Source organism: Sabethes cyaneus, chromosome 2 (assembly GCF_943734655.1).
Source record: "Sabethes cyaneus chromosome 2, idSabCyanKW18_F2, whole genome shotgun sequence".
Lineage (NCBI taxonomy): Eukaryota > Metazoa > Arthropoda > Insecta > Diptera > Culicidae > Sabethes > Sabethes cyaneus.
The window spans coordinates 227,393,790-227,420,656 of NC_071354.1; the positions used below are offsets into that span (position 1 = coordinate 227,393,790).

Below are 26,867 nucleotides of genomic sequence, written 5' to 3' on the forward strand. Positions count from 1 at the left end.
CCGTAGCAATCATGATGGAGGTGCCAACGACCCATGGCACAACTGAAATTTGTATTGCATCAGCGTACTTTCCAGGAGACATGGGAGAAGTACATAACAAGGCATTTATCATTGGATGTGATGCAAACGCGCATCATATAGTGTGGAGCAGCACAGATACCAACCAGAGAGGTGACTACCTTTTAGATTTTATATCATCGCATGAAATCGATATATGTAATAAAGGAGACAAACCAACTTTCGTAAATAGAATAAGACAAGAGGTTCTTGATCTGACATTATGCAGTCCAACGGTGACTGATAGAATAAAGAACTGGCATGTTTCGGACGAAGAATCCTTGTCTGATCACAAGCAAATTATATTTGATTACGAAGCTAATCAACAACTGAAGGAAATTATAAGAGATCCTAGGAAAACAAACTGGGAGCAATATGATTTGAATCTCAAAGTAGGAGTCAATAGCTTGAAAGGTTGCTCAAAAACGTATGAAGAGCTAGAAAACAACTCAACGCAACTTTCAAGCCTGATCCTACAAGCGTATCATAAAAGCTGTTCTACAAAGGAACGCTCTACTAATAGAGATGTACCTTGGTGGAACAAAACCTTAGATAAATTTCGGAAGAAAACCCGGAAACTGTTCAACCAGGCCAAACGGACACAACAGTGGGAAGCATATAAGCAAACCCTCACTGCCTATAATAAGGAAATACGGAGATCAAAGATGATACACTGGAGGCATACATGTGAGAACATTGAAAATACTCCAGCAACAGCAAGATTGCAGAAAATCCTCGCTAAAGATCATTCAAATGGGTTAGGTACCTTGAAAAAAGAGGATGGTTCTTTTACTAAATCTACTAAAGAAACATTAGAGCTAATGATGAAAGCACATTTTCCCTGCTCAGTCATTAACTCATACGAAGACCAAAGTACACCGGCATTGAGAACTGTAACTCTTGAAACCAGGACAGACATTCATGAAATAGTGAATGAAATAACTGGGCTAGACAGAAACAGGAATGATGCTTGCATTTGGCCAAAAAAAATTTTACGAGAAGCAAAGTGGAATGGGCGATTGACTCCTTTGAACCCTTCAAATCACCGGGTAGGGATGGAATCTTTCCTGTACTACTATAGACGGGCAAGGCGTTTTTAACACCTACTCTGACAAACCTTTATCAGTCCAGCCTGATACTAGGCCATATTCCAGCAGCATGGCGACAAGTGCGGGTCACTTTTATCCCGAAGGACAATAAAAAGGACAAGACTTCACCAAAGTCCTTTAGGCCGATAAGCCTTTCGTCTGTTCTGCTGAAAATAATGGAAAAAATACTTGATGAGCATATAAAATCATCATATTTAGTTAAAAACCCTCTGAGCAAATATCAATTTGCATATCTAGAAGGTATATCTTCAGTAACAGCATTACATACGGTTGTAAGGAAACTAGAAAAGTCTTTTGAAGCGAAAGAAATATCACTAGCAGCCTTCCTAGATATAGAAGGCGCATTTGATAACTCATCCCATAGTTCAATGATTGCGGCTATGATGAAACGTGGTTTCGATGTATCCGTTGTATCCACTGAATTGGCGAAATGTTATCAGAACGAGATATATCAGCAAAACTTGGAAGCACATCCATTAGCGTTAGAGCAATGAAAGGGTGCCCACAAGGAGGCGTAATATCACCTCTATTGTGGTCTTTAATAGTTGATGATCTTCTTCAACAGTTGACAGCCTTAGGCTTTGAAATAATGGGCTTCGCAGACGATATAGTCGTAATTGTTCGTAGGAAATTTGATTCTATCATCGCTAACCGAATGAAAATTGCTTTGAATTTTATTTCATCATGGTGTGATAGGCAGGGCCGCAACATTAATGCCAATAAAACTACTATCATACCATTTACGAGAAGGAAAAAAGTTACATTGAGTAACATAAGTTTGAAAGGAACACTCTTGAAACTTTCAGACACTGTCAAATACCTTGGAGTATTTCTTGACAGACAACTCAATTGGAATACACATCTAGAGCAAGCTGTAAACAAAGCTACAAATGCTCTATGGATATGTAAAAGAACTTTTGGTAAGCAATGGGGACTGAAACCGAAGATGATCCAGTGGATCTATTCGGCCATTGCGAAACCCAGGATTACCTATGCGTCGTTGGTCTGGTGGCCAAAAACAAAAGAGAAAGCTACTCAGAAATAGCTAGAAAGACTTCAAAGGCTAGCCACTCTCTCAATAACAGGTGCAATGCGAAGTACACCGTCGAAGGCATTGGATGCTTTACTTTATATGCTTCCACTGCATCAGTTCATACAATTAGAAGCTGAAAAAAGTGCTCTGAGGATCAAAAGATCTATGAACCTCTTTGATGGTGATCTTACAGGTCATCTCAGTATTCTAAAGACTATTAGTATTAATCCTCTGGTAATCAATAATGAAGACAGGATGGCGAAAAAATACAACTTTGACCGAATTTTTCGTGTATTTGAGCCTAGGCGTGATTCCTGGGAAGACGGTGGTCTCGATCTTCGCCAAGGCTCGACTATTTTTTACACTGATGGTTCAAAAATGGACAACCAAGTGGGAGCAAGAGTAACCGGCTCAGGAATAGACATGTCAATTTCTATGGGTAGATGGCAAACTGTATTCCAAGCTGAAATTCAAGCAATTCTAGAGTGCTCTACTGTGTGCTTGCGCAGAAACTATAGACATTCAAATGTATGCATCATGTCCGATAGTCAAGCAGCTCTAAATGCTTTAAATTCACATCAAAACACGTCTGGGAATGTATTCAATCACTCCAAAAATTGTCTTGCCGTAACCAAGTCAACTTATATTGGGTCCCAGGTCACGGTGGAATTGATGGAAATGAGAGGGCTGATGCGCTTGCGAGGCTCGGATCTTCTCATCAATTTATAGGACCTGAGCCCTTTTGCGACCTATCTGCTTCTGCATTAAAAATGGAGCTGAAGGCATGGGAATGTAGGAAAGTGGAATCAAATTGGAATAACACTTTCAATGCTAGGCAGTCGAAACGGTTTATCTCTCCAAACATTTCTATGACTCGCAAAATACTGGAGCTTTCAAAGAAAGATCTAAGCATCTATACTGGTATAATAACAGAACATTGTCCGAGCCGCTATCATCTGAAGCTTATGGGAAAACTTCAAGATGATATATGTCGCTTATGTGGCATAGAAAAAGAAGACTCGGAACAACTGTTATGCCGATGTCCGGCAATTTTTAATAAAAGATTAAGGTTCTTCGACAGAGGGCTGTTAGAACCCTCTGATATTTGGAGAACAATTCCCAGTACGGTAGTCCACTTTATCCGAAATGTATCACCGGACTGGACAAATGCTATTAGTCAAACAATGACGGTCGCTTCTAATAGTGGTGCGTCATCTTGACAACATAGCTATAGTAAAATGGGGGATATATCACAATAGATCAAACAAATGGTCGCAGTCATAAAAATACCCAACATGGAAAAAAATGCTGACAGGAAAGGAGGGCTCTTTCGAGCTTCGTTGGCCCTCCAGCGAAACAGGGGTTGGTGTAGCAGGCTTTGCAAGCCGTCACCACGAAAAATACTAAAGCACGGAACGAAGAACAAATAAATTCTTACTGGAACAATCGGAATAGACCCACGCGACAAAAAAGGACTATGGATTATCCGCCATCATTAAATGCCATCATAAGAGTGTACTAAAACCCAAATTGTTACTTGGGCACGAAGCCCTCACTTCGGGGGTCTTTTGGAGGCAGCCGTTGAACAAGTTAAACAACGTTATATCGATGGCAACTAGTTAAAAAATGTGTTATTAGATAAAAACGAAATAAAAAACGGAGAATCAGTTTTACATTTTACAGTTCAAGCTTTTTTAAATATCTACTTCCAATATGAAACAATAAAATTTCTTTGCATCTGTTTTGTCTAGGATAACTCTGACACTGGATTGTGCTAACATTATAACTCGTAAAAACAAAACCGATTTCTTAGTGTTTGATGTTCCTTTCAACTGCTATTCTAAATAGTTTCTTCAATTGATTCAGGTTTGACTACATTTCAATTTATTAATTATCACTTCTGTGACGTGTTCAGTTCATAGAATAGTGGAGGTATAATTGGGTGAGCAGCTGTGACTGATTTTCACATTAGAACTAGGAAACCTTTATGAGCTTTAGCTAGAGAGTAGAAAGAAAACACAATACACATACACAAATTAATGATAGAAAATAGTTTTATTACGGAAGGCCAGAATAGTCGTATTAACAAATATTACACAAACGAAATTAATATGTGCTAGACAAACTCACGAACTAGAAACGTATACGTAAATCTACAGGAAGGTGAATAAAAATTAAGGGAAATGTTAAATATTACGAACAAACTATAGGAAATAAGCCATGCTATTGCGAGACACTGATAAAACTTACTGCACTAATTAAAATATTCTGTACAAACAATTTTCCGAATATTCGACACTCGACACTTTCAACAAAGTATAATTCATACTCTAATTTAACACTACACACTACGGATAGTAGGTAATAATAATAATCAACTCGCAGAAATAAAAAACGAAACGGTCTGTAAAAACGTTGTTCTCCTAGCTAAACGTGTAGCGATAGGGCGCACAAGATTGCTTCCAGATCTCCCGGTAAAATCGGAAGAACTAATCTTTTCTTGCTTTGTTTTTTTTGTTGCATTTCAAAATGTCCAATAAATACAGGATGGTGGTGGTGGGACAGTGTAGGTTAATATTTTGTTTGTTTGTCGTTAGATTACAGTAAGTCAAAACCTTTCTTTTTCTTTTTGTTAGCCCGTTTGTTTGTGATCACACGATTATTTGATTTTCTGTTTCAGAATTCCGATCCCGCTGCCAACCTAGGCCAACTTACGACCGTCTGGGTTCGACCTTTGTGGACATCGCATTCAGCACCCGTTGGTTGTCGATGGTCCGGAAGCAGCTGATGTACTGACGAATTTCGTTCTCGTTCTTCGGCGAAGGAGGATCCAATACTGATTGTTGGTTGGTTGGTTGTTTGGTTGGTTGGAAAGACAGGAAATAAATCAAGCAAACGAATGTTTAGACGTGTGATGTATGAGTACCGTGCCAGTCGTTTGTCGAATTACTCACCCAAGTGTCTGGATCGACAGTACCGAACGGTTCGCATCGTCTGTGCCATCATGTGCATCTTTTCAAAATTCACCAAACCATCGAGACTGGTTTTGTTTCCTTCGTGTGCGAATGTCATGTCCTTCAGCAGAAGTGGCATGAAGGGAATCACCGGGGGTTGTAGTTTACCGACCGACATTCTAGATTGGAAAATAGGAAAAAAAAATAGAAAAATGCAAATCAGTATGATTCGTATCGAATTTAGTAAGAAATAGACATTTTGGTTCCGACTTCCTCTCAATTACAGTGATTCTACCGTCGCGCCCATCCGGTAGTCGGTGTAGACTTTCTAAACATCAATGCCGACTAAACCCAGCCAGTGTTCCTGGTAGTAGGACAAGTTCCATATCTTTTCGCACGATCACCGGTACTTTCGCGTGGAGGGCTTTCAATAATGTCGAGCAGCTTCTCTTATCAGCAGCGAGCGACCGGCGGCGGGAAAAGTGGCTGCCAGTAGCGCTCGGTGAAGTGTCTGGTATAAATACATATTTATATACGTGCACACTGCTATAGGAATCCTCAACTTGAAGTGGAGTAATAATACTGATGCCAAAAGTGGACGAAAGATTACAACAGCATACCGACCGACCAACGAGCATATCGCTTAATCTTTTGCTTAACTTAGGCAGCCAGAATTGCCGTTTCTTCTGCCTCTCGATTTAGGATTGCGTTTGCTTGCGCGTTGTTGTCGTCGAGTCGTTGCAAAGGTACGCAATATCGCCGGCATTGTCCGTAGGTATAATGGGAAAAATAAATTTAATTTTGCTTGGAATAACTTTTCTGCGGCGCTTTTCGAGGGACGACGGTAAACGATGTCGGCAGGCAGATTCCTTGCATAGTGGAGAGAGCATATTGAATTCGGTCTGAAGGATTTTTCTCCGCAAATGAACCCAGCAGCGGAGGCGGATAACGAATATTATTGCTGTCGAAGTTCATAGGCATCACAATTACCGGATCGCCGTGGAGGAAAGGAAAAGTTTATTAAAACGCACAGTTTATTAGGCAATGCTGGTGGTAGAGAATTGTTAAAGAATAACCAGAATAACTTGGAGAAAAGTTGTATTGAACTGATTGAAAATCAATATTAAACACTTAACTATATTTAGTTAATGATGTCATTTGTACGAACGCTTCGAGTCAAGCTCGGAAATGTTGAATCCCGGACCTTTACAAACTTATCTGGGGTTCCACAAGGCATTAATCTTGGTCCCTTGATATTTTTGTTTTCTGTTTCCTGATCGATGCCACTCGCTGTATGCTGATGACCTAAAAATTGTTCTCGTTATTATAAACACTGAAGATTGCCATGAGCTTCAGAAAATTCTTTATTTTTTTGAACAGTGGTGAAGTGGAACCGCATCGTCATAAGCGTCGGAAAATGTTGTGTTATACCCAGGTAACCAATAAGCATTAAAATAAGCAGTAAATCAGTTGTTTATTAGCATCCCTGGCGTTTTATACTGCAAGTTGTTGTTTATCAGCTTTTTGACTGCATAACTGTTGTAAATTGGCATCCACAATTCTATTTAAATTCTTCTTGTTGGTAACTAGCTACAAATAAGCATTGTCAGCACTATAAGAGGGCTAGCAGTAAAGTAGCCGCATATTTTGCCAAAATAGCATTTAAGTAGCATTTAAGGCAACTTGAATGCTTATTGGCTTGCATTTAAATTGCATTGGAAATGCTTATTGGTTACCTGGGTATCATTCACCCATAAAAAAAATTCAATACTTCACGACTGTCACCGAAAACCAAATTATATCGAAGGAAGTCGTTTGACAAGTGAAAGGCCTAGGCGTTACGTAGTTGACGTTGGATAGTAAATTGATTCTTGATATGCACCGATCAATCAACGTACAGAAAGCAAACTGCCGGCTGGGGTTTATTAAAAATATTTGAAACAAGTTCACTGATCTATTGTGCTTCCGATCGTTGTACAGTGCTTTGGTAAGGCTTCTCCTAGAAATTGCTTGCATTATCTGGGGCCCGTATCAGGCAGGAGTGCTGGATCGACCGTATAGAACAAATACAAAAGCGAACGATGGATCAAATGTTTACCCTGTGTCTGCGTCTTTAAGGTGGCGTACGATTCAATTAAACGAAATGAGCCCTGGCAGATGATGCTAGAACATGGTTTTCCGACGAAACTAATTCGAAACGTTAATTCGTGCGACGCTGGACGGGGCAAAATCATACGTCAGAATAGCGGTTGAGACTTCAGTGGTTGGATTGAAGCAAAGGGATGGACTTTCTAATCTGCTATTCAACATTGCCTTGAAAGGTGCAATACGAAGGGCAAACGTGGAAAGGAACGGGCCTATCATCATGAAACCTTAGGGGAACTGTGGGTAAGACGTACAGGGTGGGCAAGTCGGACAGGTTAGGCATTAAAATTCGTAAATGTTTTGATGGGCATCCAACTTTCTTGCTATCCCATAATGTCGTTTTTGTTAACGAGTAGGGAAATCTGCTCAGCACCTTAGAAGATACGGTACTATCAAACACCTGAGAAGACAACTCAGGGAGTAGGGTTGGGTATCCCGACCCCCCTAATAGGGCGTGAGGATCCAGATACACTAAAACCCTACTCGAGTCTCCAGCCTCAATCCCTCCGGGCCCCACCGTATCGGTATTACTTCAGGGAGGGGCATGTGGTCATCGAGGCCGATCTTGTGGTACTCCGTATGCCTCTAGTTCCACGTTGGTTGAAGCACTCTACATCCTCGCTGATGATGATGCCAACAGGCCAACGCAGATTGCGTCATGTGAAACTGTGCGATACGCACTCGCCACTCTCAAGCACATGAGACGATAGGTGCTTTCCAGCTTGGTTAGATAGCTTTTGGTACGCCGAACGCCGTTGACCATACCGGCCCGCCATGCCTGAATATGGACTGGACCACGTTGGCTAATAGCCTTCGCTTGCTGCCATATACTGCAGAGCTATTAGAATTAGACATCATACGAGACAATGCCGAAATAGCTGTGGAAGCCTTCTTGCATAGTCGACGTGGCTCCCAAACTTGAGCTTATCGTCGACCATCACGCGGTTGTTCACCACGATAACCACCGTTTTTTGATACGCTAGCTCTAGCTTCCTGGATCGCATCCAATCTTCAACAATTAACCATTAACAGCCATTAACTGAACCTCTCTGATAGATTCACCGTAGACTTCCAAGGTGATGTCGACCGCAAAGTCGACAATCACCACCCCTACCGAGAACTTTAGCTTCAACACCTCGTCATACATGACGTTCCACAACACCGGGCCCAGTATGGAACCTTGCGGAACCCCTGCGGTGATTGGAACGCACTTCTAACCCTCCCCCGTGTTGTTGCATAGCGCACGATTCTGGAAATAATTTTCCAGAATTCTGTACAGCGACACCGGCACTTGGACGTTCCGAAGCGAGTTGGCTATGGAGTCCCAGCTAGCACTATTAAACGCATTTCTCACGTCGAGCGTGACAACTGCACAATAACGGATACATGTCCTCTTGGGCTGGATTGCCACCTCGGCTGTCTTAGTAACAGACAAGATGGCATCCACCGTAGATTTGCCTTTTCGAAAGCCGAATTGGTTCGTTGACAGACCGTTTGTACCCTCAGTGTACTATACGAGTCTGCTAAGGATAACCCTCTCCAACACCTTGCCGGCAGTGTCGAGTAGACAGATCGGCCTATATGACGAGGGGACACCCGGAGGTTTTCCCGGCTTCGGCAACAGGACCAGATTCTTTCGCTTCCATCTGTCCGGGAAGTGACCAACTTCCAGGCATCTACTCATTACTGCCCCGAATAATTCGGGAGCCTCTAACATAGCCGCTTTAATGGCCATATTCGGGATTCCGTCTGGCCTCGGTGTGTTGCTCAGCTTTAGGGATTTAGTGATCTCATTGAGTTCATCGTTCGTAACCGTCACTTCCTCCCCGACCTCTAAACCGCCGTCGCCTGCGTTACTTTGGATGTTCGGCTAGGAGGCCGACCATCCTACTGGAACGTCGGCCGTGGGACGACTCAGCGGCCTGGGGCCTTGACTCGTGACGCGGAAAGAGGCACTCGATGATCCGCTCCAGCGTCTCTGGCGATTGCTCTGCGGACGCCATCACGCCCTTAGTCTTTGCCATTACGACCCTGTAGGCATCACCCCACGTGTTCGCATTGGCACTAGCACATAACCTTTCAAAGCAGGCTCTTTTACTAGCTTTAAACCCACTCTTAAGAGCTGCGCGTGCAGAAACAAGTGCTACTCGACATACAGCCCTGCTTTCGTCCGAACGAGCTCTTTGCATAATTCTCCTCGCACGAAAGCACGCTCCGCGGAGTTCCGCTATTTCATCTCTCCACCAGTCAGCCGGTGACCTCCCATACCTAGGTCGACCTTTCCTAGGCATGGTAGCGTCACACGCTCGCGACAGTGCCTCAACCAAATGATCAGCGTTCGGATCGCGCATACCGCAATCACCGCACTCTCTTCGGATCGCTTCCACAAATACTTCGGGATTGAAGTATGATGTCTTCCATCCACGGGTGGTTGGAGTGTCGACTCTACTCGCCGCCTCGTTATTTGACCGACACAATAGCGGACCGCCTGATGGTCAGTGTTAGTGTAGCCATTGTCTACCCTCCAATCTCCTATCAAACCAGGACTGCCGAATGTCACGTCGATGATAGACTCTGCATCATTCCTACTGAAGGTACTTGTGGTGCCGACGTTGGCCAGATCTACGTTGAGCTTTGCCAGAGCTTCAAGCAGAATCCGATCCCTATGGTTTGTGCGGCGACTTCCCCACTCTATCACCCAAGCGTTAAAGTTACCCGCCACAACCAACGGCCTTGGATCAGTCAGCACAACTGATACTCGGTCTACCATCCGCGTAAACTGCTCGATAGACCAACTCGGCGGAGCATAACAGCTGCAGTAGACCACTCCACCCACTTTGACAACCGCAAATCCGTCGTCTGCAGTTGACACAATCTCTTGAACCGGAAACGTGCTTGTCGTCCATATAGCCGCCGTTCTGGACCTATCCGAGACCCAGTTACCGTTTCCGGTAGGGATGCGGTATGAGTCCGAGATGATGGCAATATCCGTCAACGACTCAGTAACAGCTTGATACAACAGCTGCTGGGCCGCGTAGCAGTGATTCAAGTTTATTTGCGCTACCTGCACTACGCCCGTGTTTTAGTCGCCGGCGCGCTTACCGGCCACTTTGGGGCTCCTGTTGTGTGCTTAGCGTCCCGTTGCGTTGGCCGGTACATATCAGGCACTTGGACGGCGCACGCTATGTTCGAAGGTACTTATTATTTAACTTACATGCACCTCAGATTTCTCTTCATAGGATGTTAGTATTGGTCAAAACAATTAATTTAAAGAAGGTCTTAAAATATTCTATCTTGGATATTTTTACGAAATTCGATTTTCAAGGTAATATAGGGGCAATCCCCCTTCAAGTGATCATATCCGTTGTAATCGACTACCTCCGATTTCAAACAAATTTGGTATAATTGCTCATGCCGACCCCACATTCAATGTCCCAAAGTTTTGTACGGATTGATCAATCCTCCTTGCAGTAACATGCACCGAAAAATGAGTTTTTTCGAAAATTTGAGAAAAATGGAGAAGTGTCATTACTAGGGGTAATCGACGCGCAAAAGCCGCTTATCCGTACATTTTGGAGGCGATATACGTACTGACTACTACGGAATAATTTTGAGCAATACACTTATATAGGTATTTCAATACGATAAGATCCGATTAAGCGCTACCAGCTACATGCAGCTATACGACTTTGTGCTGAAAATCGTATGTTTGTCAGTTACTAGCATTATAAGCGATAGAATATCAACTTGAGCGCGCTCTATTAGGCTTTATTTACGAATCCGAATTTGTTAAGAGATATTTACGATAGTTTTCGTACATTGATATGCGAGTTGGTGGCTTCGGTCTGGCCCCTTACAGCTCCAGGATTTGTGCCCCCGCTCAAAGCACCGGAAGCAGGCCTCCGACTGCTGGAAGACGCTCAGTGGGCATACGGACCATCCCACCTTCAACTTAGCCACTTTCAGGGCTGCATATCCGTCTACCAGTGGAAGTCTTTTAGTTGCTACCTGGGTTCCGCCGGTCCCTTGCACAGACAAACTGCCTCGGTAGTCGCCACCACCTTACATTGCTCCTTGAGAGCTCTTGCTAGTTCGCTCGCTTCAGTGATCTCGTCCAGGTTTTTAAGCTGGAGAGTCATCTCGGGCGTTAGTGCGCGGATCTGTACGCTATCGCCGAGGACCTTTTTTTGCCAGCACTTTGTAGGCAGAACCCTTCTCAGTGGTATTCTTTTTGAGCTCAAGGATCATGTCGCCCGTGCGAGAGCGGTGGATACTCCGCACATCCGCGCCAAGCCCCGTCAACTGATCGTCACCTCTTATGGCCTTCAAAACTTTCGAATATTTCGGCCCCTCAGTTTTGAGGATAAGGTCATCGTCTTTGCTCCTCTTTTTTCTGACCACTTTCAGTGGCGCTAGATCCTCCTCTTTCTTCCTGGCCTTCTTCTTTTTCACTAATTCCAGAGGTGGGCACCGCTAACCGAAATTTTAGCTTCGCTAACAGCTAAACCGCTAATCCAAAACGTTAGCTTCGATAACCGCTAACCGCTAAATGAACCAAAAATTTAGCGGAAGCTAACGCTAACCGTTAACCGCTAAATGTGTTAGCAGCACCAATTTAGCAATACTTTTTAAAAAAACAATTTTGAAAAAAAGAAAATCTTCGTTGCAAAGGTATAAGAAAAAATATATAATGGAAAAACATGAAATAATTTCGTGAAAAAATTGCAGGCATTCACAAAAAAATGTTTTGAAGAACATTACCACATTTAAAATGGATGAAATGAAATTACGAGGGCAATTTTCATGAGGCAGGACATAGTTTTTTTCTGTAGAAATTTTTTTAAAAGATTTTTCCAAACAATATTTTTTCTGGATTGCCAAAAAAATTTACTTACATTTTCATTTAAAAATGTTTGCTCTACCACACATTTAGTTCCTGAGATATGAATTCTCAATGGTACAGGAATTCTCCGAATAAGGCGATGCGTGATGCTGTTCGCCCATCAGCTATCTATCGATCAACAAAATTGATTGTGGGTATATTATTAGAGCCCGTTATGAGCTTGTTAACTACCAAAAACCAAATAAATTGACTAATAGGAAATTAAGAAAATGCAATAGGCATGTAGCACCACTCACCGCCTAATTTAGGGGACTACTGTCTATGAATATCTTAGGAATTCGAGCTTTTTGGTCATCACTCAGAAATAAAAAATAACATTATCGTGAAATTTTAATCCCTTACAAGCACATATTGGTCAGTTTGGAAAACAAGAATAAGAAACAAAAAAAAATATTTTGGAAATTTAAGTTTGCTATGAAGTTTTTCGCTTTCACGGAAAATTTTGTGAAAAACTGTTTCCCAGATAATAATTTTGCTGGATTGTTGTGTAAAATTGGTTACATTTTCTTGCGTGGTGAATGACACACTGGTTAAAACCACATTAGAAAAAAATCAAATGGTTTCATTTTTATAATATTTTTGAAATGATGCTTCAATACTTATGAATTTTTAAAATAATGTATGCGATGTAAATGAAGTAAATAAATCGGAAAGTTTCTCTTGAGGTTTTCTAAGAATATATCTTTTTTAATTATTAATTTATTTCATGAGTCCATCAACCGTGCTGGCATACAAAAGTTTATTAAGTTTTGGGATCTTTCGATCCAGATGTATGCGATAATAGATAATAGCTAAACAGTTAAATTAAAAGAAAATTTTCATATTTCATAACAATTTTCCTCTTGCTAAAAAAAAGTTAGCGGTTTATTTAGCGGCACATAAATTTAGCGGAAGCTAACAAAAACGCTAACAGTTTTAAAAATTAGCGAAAACGCTAACCGCTAACCAAAATGTTAGCTGAGCTAATTAGCTGTTAGCGGATTAGCGGAATTGTGCCCACCTCTGACTAATTCCCACTGATTGTCGGACGCTAATTGCGTCTTATTACCCTCGGTGGGTTCCTCAGTTTGCTTACGACCCTCAGCGATCAAGCGCTTCTTCGGGCCCGTGCTGATGCTGAAGCTGAAGAGACGCCGCTACCACTCTTGGTAGCATGCCACTCTTTCTTTCCACTGCTTTTATTAGCGACGGGCCGTTCATCGCTGCGTCCGGCGTAGATGCAGTTGGAGCGGCAGGTGTGCCGCTTCTCTTTCCGCTTACGCTTGCGCTTCTGCTCGTATCTATAGGCGGAGATCTCTGGATACCGCCTCTTGCGAACGGATTATCTAAACCGTTCACGCTCACTGACGTTATATTTGTGTTTGAATTATTTTGTATATTCACATAGAGTCCCACGAGTTGACGGGAAAGAAGGGTCCGCCGCATCAGAGCCCCTCATGATGGGGTAAGGACTAGACACCATTTTAAGCATGCTAGTGATCAATACCGCCGTCTGAATGCATCATTGTATAAATCATATGTGCTGCGTGTGCAATCCGATTTTCGCAGGCAGCCTTAAAAATTTTGGAACTTCGTCAACTCTAAAAGGAAAAGTTCTGTAATCCCTTCCAACGTGTACTACGTCTACGATGACGTCGAATCAAGTTTAATTCCTGCCTCTTGTGAGCTGTTCGCGAAGTTTTTCGCCTCCGTTTTTGCATATGGAACTGCCTCTGCCGGTGATGCTGATATTGTGGCTGCGCATGTCCCGGCCAATTTGGTGGATTTGAGTTTGTTTAACATGACTACTGGTGATAACTGCAACCAAAAAATTGAATCGCTGCTTCTTTGCAGGGCCTGACGGTATTCCCGCCGTAGTTTTAAGTCGATGTATAGCAGTTTTGGCGAATCCGTTGTGCTCAATTTTTAATAAGTCTTTCGAACAAGGTAAATTTCCTGACATTTGGAAACAATCGTATATGTTTCCGGTATATAAATCTGGCGTTCGTCATAATATACGGAATTATCGCGAAATAACCAGTTTCTCTGCGGCATCAAAGTTGTTCGAAATTATCGTGAGTGGTGTAATACAGTCCCGCACTAAGAACTACATTTCAACGGCTCAACATGGCTTCATGCCTGGTCGATCGGTCTGTACTAATCTGGTGGAATTCATTTCGATGTGCATTTCGCAAATGGAAAACAAGAAACAAGTTGATGTCATTTATACAGACTTAAAAGCTAGTTTCGTTCGAATTGACTATGTAATGCTTTTGCGGAAGATTTCCCGACTTGGTGCTTCCCAACAAATGGTCGAATGGCTAAAATCCTATCTCAGCGATAGAGTGCTACGAGTCAAACTTGGATCCAGTAATATTTTTTGTTTGTTTTTGAAACGATGATTCTACAATTGATGAAGGGACGGTAAGGGAAAGTAATGAAGAAGGATTTTTTCGGGAATGAAGGGGAAGGGTGGAAAGGAATGCTGGAATGCTGGAAGGTGCATGGGTCGAACCAAGCTGTAATCAGAGATTATAACCGGGTTGTGGGTTCAAATCCGGTTATAATCTCTGATTACAGCTTGGTTCGACCCATGCACCTTCCAGCATTGGACAAAAGACAGGAGTCACAACGACAACTTGTTAACCATAGCTACCTATTACCCCCCCCCCCCCTTCCTTTCCACCATTCCCCTTCATTCCCGAAAAAATCCTTCTTCATTACTTTCCCTTACCGTCCCTTCATCAATTGTAGAATCATCGTTTCAAAAAAAAAAAAAAATATTAATATATGCCTGACCGCATTTCAAGGTCATGACTAAAGTCACGAGTTTGGTCAATTTGGATCCAGTATTTCATCGGAATTTACCTATATATCTGGAGTCCCTCAAGGCAGTAATATGGGACCTTTGCTTTTCCTAATGTTCTTTAACGATGCTGCGTTACTGTTGGGTGTTGGCTGCAAGTTAGTGTATGCTGATGTTTTAAAACTGTTTGCTACCATAAGTAATAAAGACGACTGCTGCCGCTTGCAAGTTATGCTTGATGTGTTTGTTGGCTGGTGCAAACTGAACTGGTTTATAGTCAGCGTTGCAAAATGCGAAGTGCAAGTGATGAGCTTTTATCGCATCAAAAACCTGATAAACTTTAATTATATTATCGATGGTACTAAGCTGGGCAAAGTCGAACAAGTTAATGACCTCGGTGTCTTACTGGATACTAAACTGACATAATTTGCACCGTGAATCAATTATCTCAAGAGCATCCCAGCAACTTGGATTTATCTCCAAGATAGGGAGAAACTTTAAGGACGCCCACTGCCTTAAATCGTTATATTGCGCCCTAGTTCGACCGCTTCTGGAGAACTGTAGTCTGCTTTGGTTTCCGAAGCAGCTTACTTGGATCATACGAATTGAACGCGTACAAAGAAGATTTATTAGACTTGCTTTGCGTCATCTTCCTTTGCGAAATCCAGAAAATTTGCCAACCTATGGAGATAGTTGTCGTCTACTTGATCTCGACACACTGGAACACAGAAGTAAAATGCAACAGGCGATATTTGTAGCTAAATGGCCCAACGGGGAAATTGACTGTCTACAACTGTTATCCATGCTCAACTTCCGGGCATCGCAACGAACTTTACGCTCAACGGGACTACTGCAGACACAGTTCCATCGGACGGCATTTTTATCTTGCGAGCCAATGACTGAATGTATAAAAACGTTTACAAAAGTGGAAGAGTTGTTTGGCTTCGGCGAACCATCGCGCGTGTTTGCAAGAAGATTAAAAAGATCAAGCTTACTTTAAGATTTTTATTCATGTAGACTATTTTATGTGTCAGATGAATTACCAATAAATAAATAAATAAATGAATAAATAAATAAATAAATTACAGTGGAGGGCACTCTGGTGCATCGTGCGGGTAAATTCGAAATTTCCCTGTGGGTAAATTTTAAATTTGTAATAACTCGAGAACGACTGGATTTAAGAAAAAAGTTTATATGTGTAAATTTGTTTAAAATTATGCGTAGAAATTGATTTGGTTTGAGTTTACCAAAAAAAAAATAAAATTTCGATATTTTTGATTTTTTTTTTTTTAAATCCCAAAGAGTGTCCATCGATAGCTCTTCACCAAATTTTAGGGCATAATGTAAGCTATCTTTAAAAAAAATTATACAAATCGGAGGGGATGGTTTTGAGATAATTGACATTTTATAATTTTTATCATGATTTTGGAAAGTTTTTTCTTTCAGTGAGTTTTTTTTTCTAAAAATACACTTAATTTTCTACAACTTTCCCTTTGATGCCATTTTGATCAAATAAGTAGTAGTCAAAAAATGACCTTTTTTTAGCGTTTTGAGCTGGAATTGCTCTATGGAGGGCGCAGAAGATATGGAGGCGCAAAAAATGAATCGTCGAGAAATTCACTGAGCTGATGCATGATTAAGCTGATTTTAAGCCTTGTTGGGAAAGTGAAGGTTTTACATCTGAGAAAATACTTTTTGAGCTTTAGAAAGACCTAACGGTTAAGAGCTGACAAGTATCTCGAGTCAGTATCGTCTCCAGTTACAGTTGTCACTGGCAAGTCCCCATTACTTTCCTTTGACCGATCGCTAACTATAAAAGTAAATTTGCTCTTCAAAAAATCACTTCTAAAATGCATTTTTTACGGTTATTTTGTGAGCTACTTCTTCAACATAACCGTATGCAAAATGCGCCATGACGATGCTACTTGAAATTTTATTGAATTTGATAACTGAACGTTCAGTACTCTGTACGTGATATGCGTGACGAGAATATTAACAAGCATCCTTCCGGCAAGTATCCTTCGGTAGAATACCGTTTGTTTCTGATGGCACTAAAAACAGGAGAAATATTTTGGTGAAAAGTTAAAAACAGCCTGAAATGGAGCATAAACAAATTCAACCTCGAAATGGAGCACACAGCACGGTAAAGCGCTTAATAGTAGGTACACGCGTGCCTCACCGCCGAATGGCACACGTGTTAGGCCGGAAATCGATTTTTATATTGTTTGCACCCCAAAATCGACCCGCCGACAGCCACACTGCAGCCCACTCTAACTTTGGCAGACCAGATTAAGCCGTAAAGAAGATTGACGAGTTTGCCAAGTACCTACCAACCAACAAGCGGCAGCAAGTGCTAATCTGGTCGCTATCATCGCGTAAAATTGGCAAAACTCGGCTCGGCTACAATATACCTAACCTAGCAAACAAACACACAAATCGTGCGGCTGACGATGACACAACAAACACAGAAAAATACGGGATAATGCCGTCTCGCGCCAGGATGATAGTCGTTAATCCCGACCGGTTTTCGGATGTCAACTTAGTACCAGCTCATCAATCAAATCACCTAGCTCGAAATGGCTTCCGTTCCGGGCGCCTCCGGGCGCGGTGGTGATAAGTCGAACGTTTTATGTAGAAAATGGCAGGTTCAACAAGCTATTCAACAAGTTAATGCGAATCTCGCTGAGATTCTGAGATGCAACTTACCGATAGGCTCTGTGATTCCGGCTGGGATCGATCAGTGACTCGTACTCGGTAAACAATTTTCGGAACTTTGATGGAAGCTTGTCCCACGTACCGGACAGTCTAGACACAGCCATATTGGACAATCCCATCACGATTGCGAAGAATGCGTTCAGGTTCTGGTAATCCTTGCAGCTGCAAGCGGTCGCACGGTGTGACGGAGAGAGAAAATTAATAGTTAGTCGTTTGGTGACTACGTGTCGGAGGGAAAAGCACAACTTACAATGCAGCAAGTTTGATGAATTTCTTCACCAGCGACATCCGTTTCGTCATATTGGACGTTGACACGATCTCCGTCACGACCCAGTACTGGATTTCGTTGAAGCGCCTTATGAATACGTCTAAGTTTGAAGTAATCTGGAAGACAAAGGAAAGCGAATGGTTGAGCTTGCTTGATGTAGTTAATTTAAACTTTTGAGTATAATCCCATTAGAAGAAGAAGAAGAAGACGAAGTGAAAGTGTAATCGAATCATGCTGCACGCGGATCTCCCTAGGAAGGGATTTAATTGAGCTGAGATAGCGCTGTCAGCTATTGAGCGTCATAATAAAAGCCAACTTGAAGTGGAATTTTGTTATTAAATTTAAGACTGTTTACTGCACAGACCTGCGGGTGCAGGTCTGACTATTTTATGAACAATTTAAACACACAATTAGAAACATTCGATTTTAAACGTTGTATTTAAAGTAGATTTAGACACATTCTAAATTTGTAGAAACATTTGTCTGTTTAATGGTTTGTCAGTGCTGAACGAGAAAATTTCCAGCCCGAAATAATTCTCAATCTGACTTGATGTGAGAGTTAGCTCACAGACGGCACTAACCACAGATTCACAAAAATCACGTAATTTTTTATAGAATTTCGCCTGTTTGATAAACCTGTTACTTTTTCTATGATACTTGAGGAAGGTACGTGCAAGTAAAGGCCTCATGAGTTCAGGTTTTTTTGGTTCTGCCAAAGCTGTTATAAAATCAAACAGAAATATTTTTTTGTTTTACTTGTCTTTGACTCTGTCGCGGTCCAAGGTAAATCATTTTTTTCTAAAGCTGGAGGACCGTTCGGTGAGGAAAAATAGTAAACTGGAAGATATTGCGAAACTTCGATGTGCGGCCAAAATATATTGTGTAGTTCAATTACTGAATGGGAGTTTCATAATATCATCCAGTCTACCATTTTTCCTCACCAAACGTCCCTCCACCTTTAGAAGAAATGATTTAGGGTACGGGAGGGTATTTCCAGCACGCTGCTAAATTCGGCATACATTACCTTTTTTTTGCTACGCTTTCCCAAATAAAAACTTTGCCGCTATATAACAATACTGAAACGAATGTAGCACTCATATGCTTTAATATGTTATAACTATTTTCATAAAAATGTAAGTAATTTGCTAAATTTTATTCAATAAACATCAAAACCATTGTCTTTCCATTGGCACGTAATCAGGCTGAAAAAGCCAGCAGCAATCGCTTACGCGTATCCGCTCTTGATGATGGTTTGGAAAACACACAGACACAATTATGATCACGTTTACTTATTCTAGCAACTAAACAGCTGTGAATATGATGTCACAAAACAATTCTACTTTTTTTCATCACGGAAGAACACAAAAATTCCCTTCTGATATGAAAATATAAATCAATTTTCATTCACTAGCAATCTGCAGCATTTTGCTTTTAATTTCAGCATATGGTGCTTTATTTACACTACTACCAAGATGTGATGAAATTGCGCCTGAAACTCTTCTATCTTGTTGACATAGCTAGTATTTGAGTGACAACCACTTGCTTCTGGTGCTAATGCATATGTACGATTCAATGATACACTAGCGCCAGCATCAAGCTGTTGTCACTGCAAAACTAGTTATCTTCAATGAGCCGGTATCTAGGCAATACCGACACGTTATCCATCGGTCTCTCTTTTGATCTGTTTTTGAAAAGCGTCTAATCCCTGTGCAGGCTATTTCGGCCGGTCGAATTTAAAAAACACAGGCACCACTATGGAAAATGGATGACACCCCGTTAGGCATACGGACGCGAGGCATAGTACGCTAGGCATAATGGACATAAGGCATACGGATACAAGGCATATAGACGCGAGGCCGAATAGACACGAGGCCGAATAGACGCGAAGCCGAATAGACGCAAGACCGAATAGACACGAGGCCGAATGGATGGGAGGCCGAATGGACACGAGGCCGAATTAAGGCTGTCGGTATTGGGTTCTTTTGGTGAAAACCGGAATTTCGGTATTGGCGTGTAAAATACCGGTAATACCGGTAAAATACCGGTATTGGTAGATTATTCGAAATCAATAGAAATGATGATGATTTTCAGTGAATGTCTTTATTTTCATACTTTAGCTTCAGTATTGGTGCATGGCAAAGAAGAATTTAAGCAGATATAATACGCTTAGCGATTTATTTCCCTTGCAAGAACGGATTTTGTTGCAACGCGTCCAACGATTGAAAAAACTTCCGCTTTCATCGAAGTCTGACGAACGGATCCAAGCACATCAGGAATTTCCCTTTGATTTCTTCGAGCTTATAGTAGGGAAACCTGCTTTTAACTTTTTCAAAAATTCAGGAATTGCAGCTTCCAGCATAATCAACGCCCCGGCCTCTTACAGTATCTTCATGAATTTTGTCTCCATCCCCAAACCGAAACACCTTTGTATCCTCTACATTATCGTTCACAAATACCTTCTCCTCTCTGTTATCAATCCGACTATTCCCAAATTCCTTGAGTATTTCGTTGTATTCAGATTTTGTTTCGTGTTACAATTGGGTACAACTTGTGTGCTTCAAAACTTCTCAAACCAACCATCTTCTTTGCTTTCTAGCCGTAGAATTGCGATCTTATCCAGACAAGAAATGCTTCCTTTAATTTATTCTATACATAATACATACATAATACAACATAACTTGGTGGAGTTTTGAAAAATCAATGCATTCTATGCTACTATTCTCGAGCTTCTTCTTCTTAGTAGATCTTCCGAATATACGAGTAAACAAATAAATTGTTGTCAAATTAAGTGGAAGTCCTTTCCCGTAAAGCTTCAAAAATCTCTGTTATCAATCCGACTATTCGCAAATAGAGGATTGGAGTTTGATCAATATATCACTCGAAAGAATTGAAAAATGTTCCAAATTCATTCCTGCTCAAAAAACGCAAAGATCGCCATTTCTGACCAGGGTCCGGCATTGTCGAAACAAATAAATAACGATTCTCTTATCTTTGCTTCATACATGGATGAAGCGACTTGTTTCATTTGTTGAACAGAATATTTCAAGTGAGCTCCAGCTGAAGTTAGTGGCTATTTGAAATGAAGACGACTGACAGTTAGGCCCGATTTGTCGATATTGACTAGGATAATTACAATATGCGTTAAGTTGTAGGAAATGTTACTCAAATTCAATTTATTTGCATTCAAAGTTGTTGGCCTTCTACTGAATATTTGATAGAAAAATAAAAATGAAAGTTTTAAACCGGTCATCATGATGAAGTGAAAACCGTTGTATTAACGCTGATTGAAACCAGTTTTGAAACGAAGTGGCACTGCATCAGTTGAAACTTAAGTTACATTAATTCATTGAGTGATGATTCACTATTGTAAGTGACGTTGCTAAGACCTGATCTTGTTTCCCAAAGTCGTTGTTTGAGAGTTTCGAAAAATTTGGTGGCTTTTAAATATCAAGATGTTTAAGAATAAATTGAAACGCGACGTCTGGATTATACAATGAAACATTTTTACAGCAAAGATGCTGTACTGTGCTTTAAACGGGTTCAAGAGCTATAATTATTTGGCACACAGCTTCACCCGCTTAATTGCTAGCATGCTCATCAAAATTAATACCAAGTTGTTTTTCTATAAGTTTTACAATCTTCAATCAAACTTAGTTTGAATTCTTCGAAAATGGAGATTAAAAAACTAGGATATTAAAAAATACCGGAAATACCGGTTTTTTGCCTTTCCAAAACCAATATTTCGGTATCCAAAAATTGGTCGGTATTACCGGTTTCGGTACTACCGGTACTACCGGTTAGACAGCCCTAGGCCGAATGCACACGAGGCCGAATGGACGCGAGGCCGAATGGACACGAGGCCGAATGCATGCTAGGCAGAACAGATACGATGGCCTAAAGATGTGCAGAGCAAAAGTAAATCATATAGCATACGACGTGCCAGGCGGTTAATCCAAAATTGATACAATTACCGATTGGTTCAATGTAGCTTAGCTTAGCTTAGACTGATTGCACATATCAATGGTTGCACTCAGTGATTGACCAGAACCAGTGAAATTGCACAATGAATCAAATGAATGTGGTTGGGATTTACCGATCATTCTCATTGTGCAAAATTCAGTGATTCGACATAGTAATGATCAATAACTGCGCCGGCCACGTCCTTGCAATCAGGTGGGAACGGGGAAGGAATGTTAGTGTAATCTTTGCTGTTCTAGGGACCGTGTTAACCTCTGCATCCCTACAAAGATTACAGGAAGGAGTTTTGCTAGTAAGGTTGGGTTTGTTGGATCAGGATTCACCTTGATAAGTGATGCGATCGTTGCTTTTTTGTTTTTTTATAAAATGTAGAATTTTAGGTATGTTTTTCGTCTATTCATTATTCAATCGATCGTATTTAATTTTTTCATTTATTATAGTTTTGAGAATATATTTGTTCCAATGAAAAAGTTGAATGAGTACTCACACTATTACTAAGTCTAAGCAGAGAGTTATATATTAGGTAAAAATATTTATAGCAATTTAAACTCCAGACAGCCGGCTGTAGGGAGTGTTGCTAAATCGTGCATAACCGCGACAATGTCTCATCCCTGGTGTTTCATAGTATAGTACGAATAGTACGTTTAAACATAAATACTACTAACCGAAAGATGGTAGTGGGGTAAAATAAGTCAATATTTCGCTTCATTCATAACTCTCGGTAACATGGATGAAACTGGCTACTTATTACAATTTTAAACTAGTAGTTATTATTATCTTTATCACGCGATATAAGAAATATATTGAAGGAAATTATATGCTTCTAATAGTTGATGCGGTGTGGCGGCAAAAACCGCTAACGAAGTCTACAGATTAAAGTGAAAGCCTGATACCTAAGTGTACTCAGAACCGCACGACCACTCTGTACGTGTCGAAAAAGTTACCTATCGCGTCCCCAAACAGGCAAAATTCCATATATCTAGAGCTCTGAACAACATAAAAAACGAAACAACAGACAATACATAGTTTTCAGTTGACTGAGAAAATGTCAAATTATCCAAATTTGCTTAAAACACATTTGCACTAAACCTACCCTAAGCTGGTAGGCAGCCATGCTCTCGATGCCAACATGTCAGCGTTAGCGTAAACGAGAAATCATATATTCACCACTCCTCACGCAAGTCAGCTCTTCAGCTGTCAGTGGGGCCCACGACTCCTGAGCCCGCCCGATGTTAGCTCTCGTCAACGCAAAGCAAATGAGATAAAGGTGCCAGTTAGCTGATTTAAAGCCAAGCTAATGTCCAAAGGCGAAAAAAAACGCATCCTTACCCACCGCACCTTCAATTAATTACAAGTCCAAACCAAGGGTTAAACACTTTTATGAAATCTGCACAATGCCGATTTACCGTCCCGCAATATAAGGCTCGACCTGGATGCACAGTGAGCTCATGTAACTGCATTTACGAAACAAAAATAAGTCAATGGTGTTCAACGACATGCGCACGCGGATAGCAAACATGACGAATAAAATCAAAAATGACAATATCCTCCCACGCTTCACACCATATCTGCTTCGCCAAAAAAACGTGACACTAAATAAGAGAAAGAGAGGTATTTTCCAGTTGCAAGTGCAAATATGAGAAAGAGAGAGAGAGGTAACTAGTTCTAATAAGAATCTGTCTGTAGGATAAACGGTAATGGATCGGTGCGGTGCAGCACTTGCTTCGCGAGGGGCCTGCAGATGTATTGATATCGGAAAGCTTGTAATTAGTATGATTTCAATAACTTTTATCACTAAGAAAGAATTTAATTTTTGCATTTAAGTTAGTATGTTTAAAATAATTATATGAAATATGAAAATGGATACATGTTTGAGTGTTTAACTTGATGCATTTAGTGTTGAATTAATTTGTAACCCTGTATGAAATAATACTAATACTTATCCCTCGTTGCTTTGCTTCTTTCGTTCACTGAAACAAGAATCATGGTAATTGTTACCATATTAGAGGGTAAAATTAAGAGGACACATCAGTGAATTTTTGCAGAAAAGATTTCTGTTTAGCTTAAGCAGTGTTCTGGTCAAAATTACTATGCGTTACTTTCGGCGTTACCCCGATACATAACAAAAATATCAGAATCGTAGTCAAAATTACTAGACATGACCATGAAAGGTGGTAAAATTATCTGAGAACATATTACTTGTACAAAAATCATGGTAAATTTGAATAGCTTTTTCATGGTACTTACAAAAAGCATGCGTTTTCTGCAAAATTGTGCGAGATACCATGGTTTTTGTTTCAGAGTTAACATGTCAACTCGTTGACTCGATGACCGGCAAACATAAACCAAAAACAATATTACAATTAAATAGGAGTATATGGCATTCTTCATTCTCTACGATGAAATTGATCACTATTCTTCATTTGGCTCACTAGCAATCACTTCCACTCGCGTTGCAACACGCCGAAAAACTATCTAGAACATACGCGGTAACAAAACCTAACTGTTCGCCATGCAGTGTTTCCAGGCACTGCAATTACCGATTGGTTCAATGTAATACACTAACCATTTGTTTACAAAAACAAAAAACAAAATGTTTTCTTTGATAAAACACAGTGTCACTTAAAACACTGAAAACAATCAGTGGTGCCATTTTCCATTTTCGATTTTTTTGTGTTTAGCGCTGTTGGGTATTAATGTTCTAATATCCAAATTTTATTTTTTTTATTAAGTAAGAAGTAACCCTCCGCAACAATTCCATGCCATTAGCCCAAAGCCCACTAGCCCGAAAGCAACTAGCCCGAATAACAAGTCCGAATGTAAGTAACATAAGGGACTTCGTAACCGCAAGGTTGCAGAATCTACTTGATGAGCGAATCTTAGAAGAAGCAAAACCATTTTACTTAAGGATGGGATTATTCTCAGGTCAGTCATTACCGATCCTTCGTGCTGAATTTTATATTATCCCAATGATGGCTTCGTATAGAGTTAATATACAAGTAAGAGGAGCTATTGAGAATGCACCAACCAAGGATCATAACCTCATGCGGCATCGCCAGAGTTATACAATTGCGCATTTAGATGTAATAATTTTATCGAATACCAATTCTAAACAGAAATGATTCCTTTGAAAGTATCAAATATTCGCAGCCCGACTACGCCCTCTAGGACAACTTATTATCTATAATGTCGCAGTAAGAATTTTATCGTATACTTATATCGTCATTAAGTCAAAAATTTACTTTTTTTATAAAAATATATCTGATTTCATGAATGTTACTATTAGGAACGCAATCATTAACTTTCAGCTGATGACTGTGAAGTCTGTTGTATAAAAACGGTTAAGGTTAAGTTTTGAAACGGAGTGTAGCACCCAGGCTTGCTTTCGGTGTAAACTTTATTTGAAAACTAGGCCCGCTTTAACCTAATTTATAAATGCTCAATCAAAAGATCATCGCTTATTCAGTTTAATAGTCGCAAAAAGTGGCTTCGATGCTTTAAATTTCCCAAAAGTTAAATCGATGCGAGGACTAGGGAAAACTAACTAGAGGTCAGTAGACCTAGGAAAACGAATAGACCTAGACAGTGACCGGCGCTTCCGACGGCGGGTCACCGGCGAACACTCGCCGTTGCCTCCGACCGGCTCGCCCTGAATCATCTAGGAAGCGTGCGACACTAACATGGTAAAAAAGTTTCATATCTTATGACAAGCATAACTTATAACACGGTTAACCGAGCTTACTTTTGTCACTTCAATTCAATTGAATTAGCGAATACGCCTCAAATGTTTTTATCTATTGGAAAAATTGTCATACACTCGGATTAGTGTTACATTTGGGCTACTGTCACATTTAGGCAAGTGCCCTTCGGCCATGTGGTTTTCGGGCTAGTGTGATAAAACCCTCCGCAATACCCCCGTTACCAAAAAAATCACAGAAAATGAAATTCGCGTTAGGCCAAGATTTGAATTGGATCTATCACGCTGTATAAATCTTCGAAATGAAATGCAAAGCCAGGTGACGCACCCAGTGCCAGCAGAACACAACTGTGTCTTTAGCTTGAAAAAAAAAAACAGAAATCGGCTTTGTCGTCGATGCGAGGACTAGGAAAAACTAACTAGGGTCAGTAGTTCTAGGAAAGCGAACCGGTTCGCCCTGAATCATCTTAAAAGCGTTTGAAGCATCTGGCTAGTAAGCTGACTAGCCACGGTTCTCATTGTTGTGTAGGTGGTCTAATGTCTATTCGGCCTCGCGTCCATTCGGCCTCACGTCTATTCGACCTTTCGTCCATTCGGCCTCTCGTCCATTCGGCCTTGCGTCCATTCGGCCTTGCGTCCATTCGGCCTCACGTCCATTATGCCTATTGCTTCATATCCATTATGCCTGACGTCTGTATGCCTAGCGTACTATGCCTTGCGTCCGTATGCCTAACGTATGTATGCCTCGTGTCCTGTCCCCGGAAAATGAGCCCAATTTAGCCGCAGCGACCTCATCATTTCTCGCGACTGTAACTCAAATCCAGTAGCGTTTCATTAAGACCAAAATACACGCCGATATTCAGTAAATATTATTCTATCAACTGGTATAAAAATCTTGTCTCGAATGAATATAGTGTCAACGCAAATCTGCGATCAAAATTGGTAACAGAGTCTTTTTTGTTTATATTTTTCTTTGGGAAGGTTTTCGCATGGAAGTGAATAACAACAATATAAGCAGAACGCGTGTGCATTCGTATGCGTTCGTGTGTTTTCGTAGAAAAAAGTGACTTGCTACCGACAGGTTCGCTGTAGAAAGTAGCATGTACGTGTTTGGATTTCTACTTCCACTTCTGTTCTGTGCTTTTGCTTTAAAATTTTATATATTGAAAAAGCTTCGATTTTCACTCTTCTTGAAGATATGGTAGCTCTGAAAAGGACCGCTT

General features: G+C 40.8%; 1 protein-coding gene across 7 annotated transcripts in view; it reads right to left on the reverse strand.

The window, feature by feature from the left end:
* Positions 1-4,246: 4,246 nt before the first annotated feature.
* Positions 4,247-26,867, reverse strand: part of LOC128738030 (rap guanine nucleotide exchange factor 4) — a 268,496-nt gene continuing 245,875 nt past the window's right edge. For all 7 annotated transcript variants that reach the window (XM_053832845.1, XM_053832842.1, XM_053832843.1 and 4 more), the window contains 4 exons: positions 17,952-18,085; positions 17,693-17,863; positions 5,154-5,332; positions 4,247-5,035 (listed from right to left, as the gene is read on the reverse strand). In XM_053832845.1, the coding sequence (XP_053688820.1) occupies positions 4,911-5,035; positions 5,154-5,332; positions 17,693-17,863; positions 17,952-18,085 (609 nt within the window). In that variant the 3' untranslated portion in view covers positions 4,247-4,910. The remainder of the gene's footprint in view (positions 5,036-5,153; positions 5,333-17,692; positions 17,864-17,951; positions 18,086-26,867) is intronic.